The sequence below is a fragment of the Budorcas taxicolor genome, chromosome 13, assembly GCF_023091745.1.
Source record: "Budorcas taxicolor isolate Tak-1 chromosome 13, Takin1.1, whole genome shotgun sequence".
NCBI lineage: Eukaryota > Metazoa > Chordata > Mammalia > Artiodactyla > Bovidae > Budorcas > Budorcas taxicolor.
The window spans coordinates 64614966-64627680 of NC_068922.1; the positions used below are offsets into that span (position 1 = coordinate 64614966).

General features: G+C 49.7%; 1 protein-coding gene across 5 annotated transcripts in view; it reads left to right on the forward strand.

Annotated features, from left to right (window-relative positions):
* The window catches only part of CEP250 (centrosomal protein 250), a 48758-nt gene that overhangs the window by 18273 nt on the left and 17770 nt on the right, over positions 1–12715 (forward strand). For 4 of the 5 annotated variants that reach the window (XM_052650857.1, XM_052650860.1, XM_052650859.1 and 1 more), the window contains 10 exons: positions 457–635; positions 1199–1381; positions 3315–3459; positions 4279–4425; positions 5535–5765; positions 6789–6982; positions 7204–7331; positions 7808–7998; positions 10341–10508; positions 10905–11039. In XM_052650857.1, coding sequence (XP_052506817.1) covers positions 457–635; positions 1199–1381; positions 3315–3459; positions 4279–4425; positions 5535–5765; positions 6789–6982; positions 7204–7331; positions 7808–7998; positions 10341–10508; positions 10905–11039 — 1701 coding nt within the window. The remainder of the gene's footprint in view (positions 1–456; positions 636–1198; positions 1382–3314; positions 3460–4278; positions 4426–5534; positions 5766–6788; positions 6983–7203; positions 7332–7807; positions 7999–10340; positions 10509–10904; positions 11040–12715) is intronic. The other variant, XM_052650858.1, reaches the window with a different exon arrangement.

The following is a 12715-nucleotide window of genomic DNA, read 5'->3' on the forward strand; positions in this document are numbered from 1 at the left end:
TAGCCCAGACTGCCCCTTTCTCTACATTGACCTGAGATGAGGAGTTTTGTCAACACCCCGAAATGCTCCCCAACATCCCAGCTGTGCTGATGGGAGCCAGCACGCTCCCCATGCCACTGGCATGCTCTGCTTTGATGCACTTTACACTGCACCCTGCAAAGTGGAGCCCTGGGGAGTGAGGGTAAGTGTCCTCCAGTTCTAAGAGTCCCAGCCCTACTCACTGCTGACCCCACCTCCACATGGTACATTTGAAGATGATGCACTCAGACGCTGAGAGCCACAGAACCCGGTCACCTCTGATGCTCTATCTCCTCGACTGGTCTCATCTTTGTTCACAACTTACCTTGGTCACACCAGTCCCCACCCCCTTGCCCAGCCCTGCTTCCAGGCTTCTGACATCCCTCTCTGCCCTGCCCTCTTGCTCACCACCTCCCTTCTGTCCCTCTCCCTCCGCAGGACCTAAGGCAGCAGCTGTCAGGCTGCCAGGAAGCTGTGAGCTCCTGGCAACAGCAGCATCGCCAGTGGGAGGAAGAGGGTGAAGCCCTGAGACAGCGGCTGCAGCAGCTCACGGGGGAGCGGGACACCCTGGCGGGGCAGACGGTGGACCTGCAGGGAGAGGTGGACTCTCTCAGCAGGTGAGTGGGGGCTGTTTGTCCCCCCACTTCCTCCCGGGCTCAGTCCTCACCTGGCCTTTTCCCACTCCCATCATGTGGTTGGCAGACCCAGGGCTGTTCAGGACCGCCTGGCCTTGCATTCTGCTGGCTCCTGCTCACTCAGTTTTGGGTCTTTGTGATGATTTAGGAAAGAAAAAAAAAAACAGTTTTGAGACTTCCATGGTGGTCCAGTGGTTAAGAATCCACCTTGCAGTGTAAGGGACCAGAGTTTGATCCCTGGTTGGGGAACTAAGATCCCATATGTCGCAGAGCAACTAAGCCCAAGCACCAAAACTAGAGAACCCACACGCAGCAACCAGAGAGTCCGTGTGCCCCAACAAAAGATCCGCATGACACAACAAAGATCCCGTGTGCCACAGCTAAGACCTGTCAGAGCCAAATAAATAGATATTTTTAAACACAAACAAACCAGTTTCCTTCTTTAAAGGAAGAAGATACCCCTCTCCTTTGACCTTCTGCTGTCTGCTTCCAGGAGGGTTTTTAGGTTCCAGGGTTTCTGCTCACGTCTGGCCTCCTTCTTCCAGGGAGCGAGAGCTCCTGCAGAAGACCAGGGAGGAGCTGCAGCAGCAGCTGGAGGTGCTGGAGCAGGAGGCGTGGCGACTGCGGAGGACCAACATGGAGCTCCAGCTGCAGGGCGACTCTGCTCAGGGCGAGAAGGAGGAACAGCAGGAGGAGCTGCACCTGGCCGTCCGAGAGAGGGAGCGTCTGTGCGTGTGACAGTCCCCTCCCTCCCCGGCCCCGTCCCTCCCCACCCTGAGAAAGCGGAGTTAATAGAAGCCTGGCGTGCGGTGGGTTAAGCTTAGCTTACCGCTCCACCCTTGGCAGAAGGATGAATGCAAGAGTTCATCCAGACTTTGCTGAGCACCCAGAGGAACTGAGGCCCCGTGGGGGGAAACAAATAAGACGCTGACCTCAAGCAGTTTGCAGTGTAATGGGGAAGTCAGACAAGTAAACCGTGGCCAGGTAAAGCATGAGCTAAAAAGAGCTTCAAGCTAGATCCTCTGGGAGAATAGGGGTAACAGTTTGTTACTGAAAGCTGCACAGAGAAGAGGGTCGCTGCTGAGCTGGGCCTTAATGTATTATGATTGGCAGAGAGCAGGACAAGGCCTAAAGGAATAGATTAGCAAAGAAAAGGATTTGGGAAGGTACAATGAATGTTCAGAGGAGACTGGGCTGGCCAAAGAGTAGGACTGATCCTGGGAAGTAATGAGAAATGAGCTGGTCCAGAGAGGGAATTCCAAGGACATTCCTAGTGATCCAGTGGCTAAGACTCCAAGCTCCCAATGCAGGAGACCCAGTTTGATCCCTGATCAGAGAAATAGATCCCTCAGCCTGCAACTAAGGATCCAGCATGCTGCAACTAAGACCTGGTACACCCAAATAAATAAATATTGTTTTTTAAAAAAGGACATTCCAGAGTAAAGGGACCCAGCTTATCTGTGAATTCCCAAATATGATATCATAGAAGAAGCAAGGACTTTAGAGCTGGGCAGAAGCTTGGTTTAAATAATTGCTCTGACCACTTGGATGGATTAATTTATTTGTAAAATAGGAGTGGTAATATTTCCCTTGAAGGGTCATTGGGAGGATTAAAACTTTGTTTTACGAAATGCCAGCACAGAGCGTGGCCTGTGGTAGGTCTTCTGTACCTGGTAACGGGTTGGATCTTCTTCATCTTTGGTAGCCCCTCTCCTTTCCTGTTCCCCAGCTCCTTGCGCCTAATGGTCACAAACGATGGAATCCTGAAGGACTACTCTAAGCATCATGACTGGTGCAAGGAAGGGTCTCCCCATACCAAGGCAAAGAACCCACAATCCACAAAGATAGTTTTATGTTTTAAAATTTAAACTGTTTGACTCAATAATACATTTATTAATATTTCTATGATTCAAGGGGCTTCCCTGTGGGTCTAGTGGTTAAGAGTCCACGCTGGTACTGCAAGGGGCACAGGTTCGATCTCTGGTTGGGGGGGTTAAGACCATGTATGCCACATAGTGTGGCTAAAAAGAAAATTTTGTATAATTCAAAAGTCAAAACTATTTTAAAAGGTATGCACAGAGAGAGTATTTGTCCCTTCTACTTCATCCATCTCATATCTCTTCCTTTTGTGTGTAATCACTTAAATTAATTTCTTATTCATATTTCTAGTGGTGTGTTATGCAAATGTGTGCATATATTTGTATTTCCCCCAGTTTCTTGCATAAAAGACAGTACGCCACATATACTGTTCTGCACCTTGCTTTTTTTCACATTATGTCTTGGAGATCTCTCCTTATCAGTTTTTAGAGACCACCTTCATTCCTTTGTATCACAAAGGCAAATCAGTTCAGTTCAGTCGCTCAGTCGTGTCCAACTCTTTGCGACCCCATGCACTGCAGCACGCCAGGCCTCCTTGTCTATCGCCAACTCCTGGAGTTTACTCAAACTCATGTCCATTGAGTCGGTGATGCCATCCAGCCATCTCACCCTCTGTCGTCCCCTTCTCCTCTCACCTGCAATCTTTCCCAGCATCAGTGTCTTTTCAAATGAGTCAGTTCTTCGCATCAGGTGGCCAAAGTATTGGAGTTTCAGCTTCAACATCTTTTGGGATACGGCCACTCTCTAAGATTTCCTCCAGCCCTCTTCTCTTTTTCGTCTTAGTCAGGAGACACTGGCAGTCCTAGAAGCCAAACAGTCCGAGTCCCTCAGTGAACTGATCTCCCTTCGGGAAGCCCTGGAGTCCAGTCGCCTGGAAGGGGAGCTGCTGAGGCAGGGGCAAACAGAAGTGACCGCCGCGCTGGCCAGAGTGCGTGGGCCTCCCCCTCACCGGCGGGGTGGGGTGGGCGGCTTGGAAAGTTGATTGTCTCTAGGCAAAGGGTGTGCAACCTGCGTCATTCTTCACTTTGTAAGCCATGGCCCTTCCTATTTTGTGCCTCAATTCCTAGTTTCTGTCCCCCTCAACAGACTATTGGACTTAGAATGGTTTTCTAAAGTATAAATCTGGTCATGTCAGTCTCTTTCCTAAAACCATTCAGTGGCTCCCCAGCTCCTTGGTGTCACACTCACAGCCCTCTGCCCCCTGCCACCTTTTCTAGCCTCCTTTTCACCCGAGATCCCTGTCCTCACTTCTGCTATGCCTGTGCTCTACTAAGTGTGTTCTCCGTGGTACCCATTCTCTTGTGACTCTAACTCTGTATGAACTCTTCCCTTTGCCTGAACTGCTTCTTTCCTTCCCCTTAAACTGCAAACGATTCCTCATCTCTCAGTGTCCAGCTTCACTGTGAACTATTCAACCAAGCATTTTCTGACTCTTTCAAATTGAATTAATGTTTCCTTTGAGGTCCCAGAGCACTTTGTGTTTCCATTGTCTGTGGTGTCATCACAGTTGTGGTTGTTTATATGTCCTGATGTCTGTGCCCCTGTTGTGTGAATTCCTCTTTCACTCTTCAATGAATGCATGGGAGAGTGAATGAATGAATGAATGAAGGGAAAAGTTTAGAAGGTAAGGGAGGGAATGAAGTGTTAACTCCTTTCTGTCCATGGGAAGCAGCAGGTGTTGGGGATGTGAGCTGTTCACTGTTGCAGGAAAACTGGGGGAAAAAGCTCTTTAACTGTCTGTTTTTAGGCAGAACAGTCAATCGTGGAGCTGTCGAGTTCTGAGAACAGCTTGAAGGCTGAGGTCGCTGATCTCCGGGCTGCAGCTGTCAAACTCAGCGCCTTAAACGAGGCTTTGGCCTTAGATAAAGTTGGACTGAACCAGCAGCTTCTCCAGGTGAGCAAAGATCTCTGACATACGGGGTAGGACTGGGCCCCAACCGAGGGCAAGAGACACACAGCTGATGGCCAGTGACAAGGAACAGTTCTCAAATGGATCAGCCCAAGACAGCTCAGCTCCCTTGTAGTCCTGGAATGAGCAAAAGGAACACTTACAGTGCAGAGGAAAGCAAAGATTATAATGCCCGGGCTCAACCGTTAAAAGTAGACCCCTCCCACGTCTATAGCAGGACCACCTTTGGGCTTTACAGTGAAATCACCAGGGCCAGGAAGGATGTCTATGCCCTCTAGAAGGAAGACTAGGCTTTAATCCTGTTGTTTGAGATAACAGCAACCACCACAAAAGGATCTGCTGAAGAGCCCAAGCCTCAGAATCTTCTCTAGAGGTTAAAAATTTAACATGTCTCAGACTTCCCTGGTGGTCCAGTGGTTAAGACTCTGAGCTTCCACTGCAGGGGGCATGGGTTCAATCCCTGGTGGAGGTACTAAGATCCTGCATGCTTCATGGTGCTAGAAAAATAAACAGAACAGATTTAACTGTCTCTTCAATCACTCTTGTTCCCTTGAGCCCCAGAAATATTCTATGTTCCCTTATTCTGAATTCTTCAAGAGCAGGATTTTGCTTTTTGTTTTTTATTTTGTCTATTCAATTTTTTTGGCTGTGCTAGGTCTTTGTTGCTGCCCAGGCTTTTCTCTAGCTGCTCTGCAGGGCTTCTGTGGCTTCTGTTGCAGCATGACATGTGAGCTTCGGTAGCTGCAGCTCACGGACACTAGAGCATAAGTTCAATAGTCTTGGCACACGAGCTTAGTTGCTCCAAGACGTGTGGGATCTTCCTGGACCAGGGATCGAACCCATTGGCAGGCGGATTCTTCACTGAGCCGCCAGGGAAGTCCAGGATTTTGCCTTTTTTGTCTCTGTCCCAACATCTAGTACCTGGAGTAAAGGCTCTAGACCCCAAACGTGTGCTTAGTCCTCCTCTGCCATAAGCACTCCTGTGTCCTTCTGTGGAGAAGAGAGTCATATATTTCATGTAGATGTCTGTCTCACCTCTTCACCTCTAAACCGTAACCCTTTGTCTCTGATGCCCTTCCCTTTTTGGCCAGTAGTTAGAACAAGAGAACCAGTCTGTGTGCAGGCGGATGGAGGCAGCAGAGCAGGCGAGAAGCACTTTGCAGGTGGACCTGGCAGAGGCTGAGAGGAGCAGGGAAGCCCTGTGGGAAAAGAACACCCGCCTGGAGGCCCAGCTGCAGAAAACAGAGGAGACCAGGGCAGAGCTGCAAGCGGACCTCAGGGGCATCCAGGAAGAGAAGGAAGAAATGCAAGAGAAGCTAAGCGAGGTGAGAAGACAAAACTGCTACCATCTCACGAGAGTATATAATACATGCTCACTATAAAAAAACGAAAACACTACAGAAACTTCAGGAAGGGAAAATCTCATTTCCTAGAAATGACCAGCATTACTATTAATAGTTTGGGGTACATCTTCCAGTTTCTTAAAAGAATTCCTAAAGGAATCCTTCGCTTATGCCCCATTGTTTCACATCCATCGATTTGAGTTAGATGCCTCTCCTGTGTTCTCTGATAATACGTCACGTTTATTCAACCACCACAGCCTTCATACTGTATTATAATGATCTGTTTATGTATCTCCACCAAAAGCTCCTTGAAGCAAGGCTATGTCTTATTTGCTTTTAATCCCTCCAGCTGTTAGCACAGTGTCTAACACATGGCAAGGGGCTCCATTAGTTTTTTCTGAACCAATGACCCAACTCAAAGGTGATCTTTCTTCCCTACCAAACATCTCATTGACCTAATGTGTAATCTCCCCTCTCAGAGGACTTCCCTGGTGGCTCTGATGGTAAAGAATCTACCTGCAATGCAGGAGACAGGGGTTCGATCCCTGGGTCAGGAAGATCCTCTGGAGAGGGGCATGGCAACCCACTCTAGAATTCTTGATGGAAAATCCCATGAACAGAGGAGCCTGGCAGACTACAGTCCATGGGGTCACAAAGAGTCTGACACAACTGAGCGACTAACACTTTCGCTTTCCCTTCTCTCTTCTCAAAGTCTCTTTCTCGGGGTGTTGATCACCTTCTTCGTGGTAATGTGTGTGTCTTACTTCTTAAGACTAAAAGCTCCTTAGAAGTAAGATCTCTTGCTGCCCTAGCACAAGGTCTTACTCAAAGGAGGGCATGTTTCCTGGTCTAGGCACTCTGGAGCGATCAGGGAGATAGATTTATGGCCCTTGGTGTGAGAGGGCACAGCTCACAGAGGTGGGTCCAGTGACCCTAATCTGGTGATAGCAGCCTGGAGTAGGGGGTGCTGCCTCTGCGCCTGTCTCATCAGTTCTGTGCCCCCAGACGTATCACCAGCAGGAGGCAGCCTCAGCTCAGCTGGAACAGCTAAAGCAAGAGACAAAGCGCCAGGAGGAAATGCTCGCCCGAGAAGTCCAGGAGAAGGAGGCTCTGGCACGGGAGAAGGCGGCTCTCGAGGTGCGGCTGCAGGCCGTGGAGCGAGACCGGCAGGAGCTCGCAGAACAGCTGCTGGGGCTCAGGTAGGGCCCACCCCCAGTTCTACCAGGGGCAGAGAGCTTTGCAAAGCAAGGCGTAGCCAAACTGAATTCCTTGCCCAAAGTGTATGGGGGTTTCAATGAGTTATGAGTTTGTAGTTGCCCCTCTAGCTTCTCTAGGTGGCCAGTAGTTAGAACCTGACTCCTCTTAAGGAAGGGTAAGGGGCTTAATGGGTAAGAACTCTCCTGATTCCTAAACCTGACAGCTCAGCCAAGGAGGTACTAGAGAGCAGTCTGTTTGAGGCCCAGCAACAACATTCTCTGACAGAGGTCACCAAAGGACAGCTGGAGGTCCAGATTCAAACTGTCACTCAAGCCAAGGAAGTAATCCAAGGTGAGAACCCAGGTGGGGTGGGCACACTTCAGTCCACGGGGATGTTAAAAGCCAGGAAGACGGTGGGAAGCTATTAGAGCCAGACCCACGGCCTCTGAGGGGGGTTCCCTGGTGGCTCAGATGGTAACGAATCTGCCTGCAATGCAGGAGACCCAAGTTCAATCCCTGGGTCAGGCAGATCTCCTGGAGAAGGGAATGACCACCCACTCCAGTATTCTTGAAGGGAATGACCACCCACTCCAGTATTCTTGCCTGGAGAATCCCATGGACCGAGGAGTCTGGCGGCCTACAGTCCATGGAGTTGCAAAGAGTTGGACACGACTGAGTGACTAACACACAAACACACACACACACGCGCACACACACACACACACACACACACCCCCTATCCACCCCAGCCTCTGAGATGGGAATTCCTCATGAGGCCTGGGGAGGAGGGTGAAAGATGGGAGGGCAGAGGCTCAGAGACCAGACAGATCCTGTCCCTGGCATCCTAGGGGAAGTGAAGTGCCTGCAGCTGGAATTGGACACTGAACGGAGCCGGGCAGAGCAGGCACGGGACACAGCAGCCAGGCAGCTGGCCCAGGCTGAGCAAGAAGGGCAGGCTGCCCTGCAGCAGCTGAAGTCAGCCCATGAGGAGGAGGTGAATCAGCTCCAGGAGAAGTGGGTAGGTGGTGGATGTGGCCAGAGGATGGGAGAGACAGACCTGGTCTCCAGGGTGTAAAGGGAGCAGAGGAATACCTTGACTAATTCTTGCCCAATTCAGAACTGTGTTTCCTTTGCTTTTTAATTATATAATTTAGTCCATTTGCTTTTATTGTGATTATAGGTATGTTTGGATTTATTTCTGTCATCTTTTGCCATTCATCTTGTCTTTTTACCTTTTGGGACGGGGAGATCACCTTAACTTCTTTTAGAGGATTGTACTGAATGATTAAGCTGTATTCTTTTCTTACCTTTTTTCTCTCTCTGCTACTTTGGATGATATGTACTGTGTTTTTTATTCTTTTAGTTATTCTTTAATATTTTAAAATACATACTTAATAGAATCTCAGGTTAATTGATCTATTTACTCTTTTTCCTGAATGACACAGGATCACAGATCATTTTGCCTGCTTTCTCTCCTCCTCACCTATCAGTTGTGTTAGTTAGTGTGTTTAGTTATTACTAGTTTGTTAACACCATATGTTATGCCTTTTGATTATTTTATACAGTCAATCATTGTTGGATATCCTGAAAATTTTACAAGGTTTGTTTTTGCTCACCATTCCTTCTTGCATGTTGGGTTTTCTATTCGGATTTATTTTCCTTCTTGAAGTAAGATAACCTTTGGTGAGGGTATGTTGGTATTTAATTGTCTGAAAATGTCTGTTTTACTTTTACTCTTTTTGTTATTGTTTAGTCACTAAGTCGTATCCAACTCTTTTGCGGCACCATGGACTGTAGCCCACCAGGCTCCTCCGTCCATGGGATTTCCCAGGCCAGAATACTGGAGTGGGTTGCCATTTCCTTCCCAGGAGATGTTCCTCACCCAGGGATCAAACCCTGCTCTCCTGCATTGCAGGCAGATTCTTTACCGTCTGAGCCACCAGGGAAGTCCTCAGTTCTGGAAGATCCCCTGGAGGAGGAAATGGCAACCAACTCCAGTATTCTTGCCTGGGAAATCCCATGGATAGAGGAGCCTGGTAGACTACAGTCCATGAGGTCGCAAAGAGTCCAGGCACAACTGAGCAACTAACACTTATTTTTTGACCCAGAATTTATTTATTTATATTTTGGCCATGCTGTGCAGCTTGCGAGATCTTAGTTCCCAGACTAAGGATTGAACCTGCGCCCTCAGTTAGTAAAAACACAGAGTCCTAACCGCTGGACCGCCAGGGAATTCCCTATCCTCATGTTTACAGATGAGGAAATGGAGGCACAGAGATGTGATAGAAATTAACTGAGGTCATACTAGCAGTGCTGGAGTAAAAACTGCAACCCAGGCCAGCCTGGCTCCAGAGCCCCTCATCCGGAAATCCTGGCCGAGGGGCTGAATTCATCTAGGAAATCAGAGAAGTCGTTGGTCACTGGTGGACTCTGGGAGGACCGGGGTGCTCCATCCTGACAGTCTTGGATCCTGTAGAAGACATCATAGCTAGACGTGGTCTGGCTTTTCAGAAGGGTGACCCTGCCACTCTGAGCAGGGGAAAGGGGCAGCAGAGAATGAGCCCACCACTTCAGTTTGCTGTTACAACCACCAAGCATGATGTGGTTGCTTTAAAATAAGATATTTGTAGCTTATGTGAGGGACATTTGTACTTTAGAAAACACTGTTACATGTATTATATTATATTTTTTTTTTTTGGTGGTGGTGGTATGGTATGGCATGCAGGATCTTAGTTCCCTGACCAAGGGTCAAACCTGTACCCCCGGCATTGGGAACACAGCGTCTTAACAACTGGACCACCGGGATGTCCGTGTTTTTTTTATCTTAATTTATGTGGGTTTTTTTGGTTGTGTTGGGTCTTCATTGCTGCGCACAGGCCTTCTCTATTTGCGACAGGCAGTGGCTACTCTTCATTGCATTGCGGTGGCTTCTCTTGTTGCAGAGCACAGGCTCTGGATGCACAGGCTCCGGTCGCTGCAGCACGTGGGCTCCGTAGCTGTGGCTCACAGGCTCAGGGGTTGTGGTGCATGGCCTTGGTTGCCCCACGGCATGTGGGATCTTCCCAGACCAGGGATGGAACCCATGCCCCCTGCATTGGGAGTCTAGAGTCTTAACCATTGAACTGCCAAGGACACCCCTGATTTTTTTTTTAAATAAATCTCACTTGATTCTCATAAAACTTGGTGAGATAGGCAAAGCAGGATAATTAGCCTCACCTCACAGATGAGAAAACAGGCTTGGTAAGGAAGACACCGAGGTCTCACAGCTGGTGAGCAGTAGACTTTTTACTCTCATCCGGTGCTTCTCTGCCTCTGCGCCTCACCCTCTCAGCTCCATCGGTGTTTCCTTCCCATGACCAGGAAGAAGAGCGCTCCCGGCACCGGCAGGAACTGGAGAAGGTTCTGGAGAGCCTGGAGAGGGAGAAGACAGAGCTAGAAGCGAGGCTAAGGGAACAGCAGGCAGAAATGGAGGCTATGCGGGCGCAGAGGGAGGAAGAGCGGGCCGAGGCCGAGAGCGCCCTGTGCCAGGTGGGCAGCTGGGAGGGCTGCGTGTTCCCTGTGACCCCCTGCCTCAGACCACTTCCTTCCAGCTCCCCAGGAGTGGGGCTACAGGGGCTTCCAGACCTCCCACTCTGCCCCCGTGAGCAGGCGATCGGCACCGTTAGCTGCAGGGTTGGCTGTATGTCCTACTTCCTGAGGGAGGGCCGCCGTTTACCACATCCTGTCAGCTTGCAAACCAGTGGCAATGTTCACACTTCCTGGTTCTCAGTCAGTGGTCCCAACCTTCCTCTGCCCTCAGCAACCCCCGCCCTCCCAACCCCATTTGCCAGAAGAACCTAGAGCACCTGGCGTGTGCTTGTGGCTTCGTGGATGAGCATGGTGACCCCTGACCCAACAAGCCCTGGCCCTCCTGCCCCTTCACAGATGCAGCTCGAGACAGAGAAGGAGAGGGTGTCCCTCCTGGAGACGCTGCTGCAGACCCAGAAGGAGCTGGCAGAGGCCAGCCAGCAGCTGGAGCGGCTGAGGCAGGACATGAAGGTTCAGCAGTTAAAGGAGCAGGTAGGGAGGGTGGTCCCAGACGGGGAGGAAAGGGAGCAGCGATTCACTCCTTCATACTGTTTTGTTTTTCTTTTTTAAATATTTCTTTACTGGGCTGTGTCAGGTCTTAGCTGCGGCACACGGGATCTTTCATTGCAGTGTGCAGGCTTCTCTCTAGTTGTGGCGTGCAGGCTCCGTAGTTGCAGCAGGTGGGCTTAGCTGCCCTGTTATATGGGATCTTAGTTCCCCAACCAGGGATCAAACCCATGTCCCCTGTGTAGGCAGGTGGATTTTTTTTTTTTTTAATATTTGTTTATTTACTTTTGTCCGCACTGGGTCTTGGTTTCTCTGTGCAGGCTTTCTGTAGTTGAGGTGAGTGGGGGCTACTCTTCAGGGTAGTGCTCGGGCTTCTCGTTGGGGTGGCTGCTCTAGAGCCCAGGCTCTAGAGCATGGGCTCAGTAGTTGGGACCCACGGGCTTAGTTGCCCTGCAGCATGTCCAGCAGTCTTCCTGGACCAGGGATCGAACCCATGTCCCCTGCATTAGCAGGCAGATTCCTAGCCACTGGACCACATTGACCTGCCCTTTGGCACTTCTTTGCATTGGGCCCCGGGCTAGCTGCTGACACTCAACCAACAGAAAGGTGTGGCACAATGGTGAACTGACAGTCGTGGTGTTTAATAAAGTGGCAGAGAGGACACAGAATAAGTGAGATAATTGTAGGTCATGATAAGGGCCGTACAGGAAATGAATAGGCCAAGGTAACTGAGACGGATTCAGAGGAGGCCTTTTTGGACAAAGGTGGTCAGCGGGGGCCTCACTGAGAAAGTGACGTTTGAGCTGAGCCATGAAGGCTGAAAAGAGTCAGGCCCTTAGAACAATAAGGGTGAACCTTGAAAGCATTTTGCTAAGTAAAAGAAGCCAGTTACAAGAGACCACATGGGATATTACTCCACTTGTAGGCAGTAGCCCAAACAGGCAAATCTATAAAGACAGAGAGTAGATGAGTGCTTGGAAGTGGGGATGGGGGATGGGGAGGGTATGCAGTTTGTTTCTGTAGCTGATAAAAATGGTGAAAAATAATCACAGTAACCGTGGCACAACCCTGTGAATATGCCAACTACCATTGAATTATCTGCTTTAAATGGGTCAGTTGCAAGATATACGAACTCAATCTCAATAAAACCATTAAAAAGAAAAGAAGCCAGCCATTTGAAGAACAGTTCAGGCAGTAGAAATAGCTGTTGTAAGGACCTGGGACAGGCAGAAAGGACCCGGGACAAGTCCCTTGATAAGCTTGGGGGCAGGAGCCCTTTGTCAACCATGGAAGGAGGTTGGATTTTGTTCTAAGGGCAGTGGGAACGTGTTGGATGGTGTCGAAAAAGCAGAGTGGGACATGATTTACTATATGTATTTTTTAAATACTTAGCCACTGAGGGGAGCACTGTGTGTGTGTTTGTGTGTGTATACACGTGTGCGTGTGGGCGTGGCAGCACGAAGTGGAAGTTGGGCCACCCGGCAGGAGCTGCTGCAGTGGTCTGAGTGAGGCGCCCTGGCCGAGAAGGCCTGGGCAAGCAATGTGCTAGGGGAGGGAGGAGCAGGAGAAGGAGGTGAGGACTTGAGGTGACAAGGTATCGTGGAAGCAGCACGACTCAGCTGGGCCCCACCTCGGCTTTTGCCAACCCAACCTAAAAACCA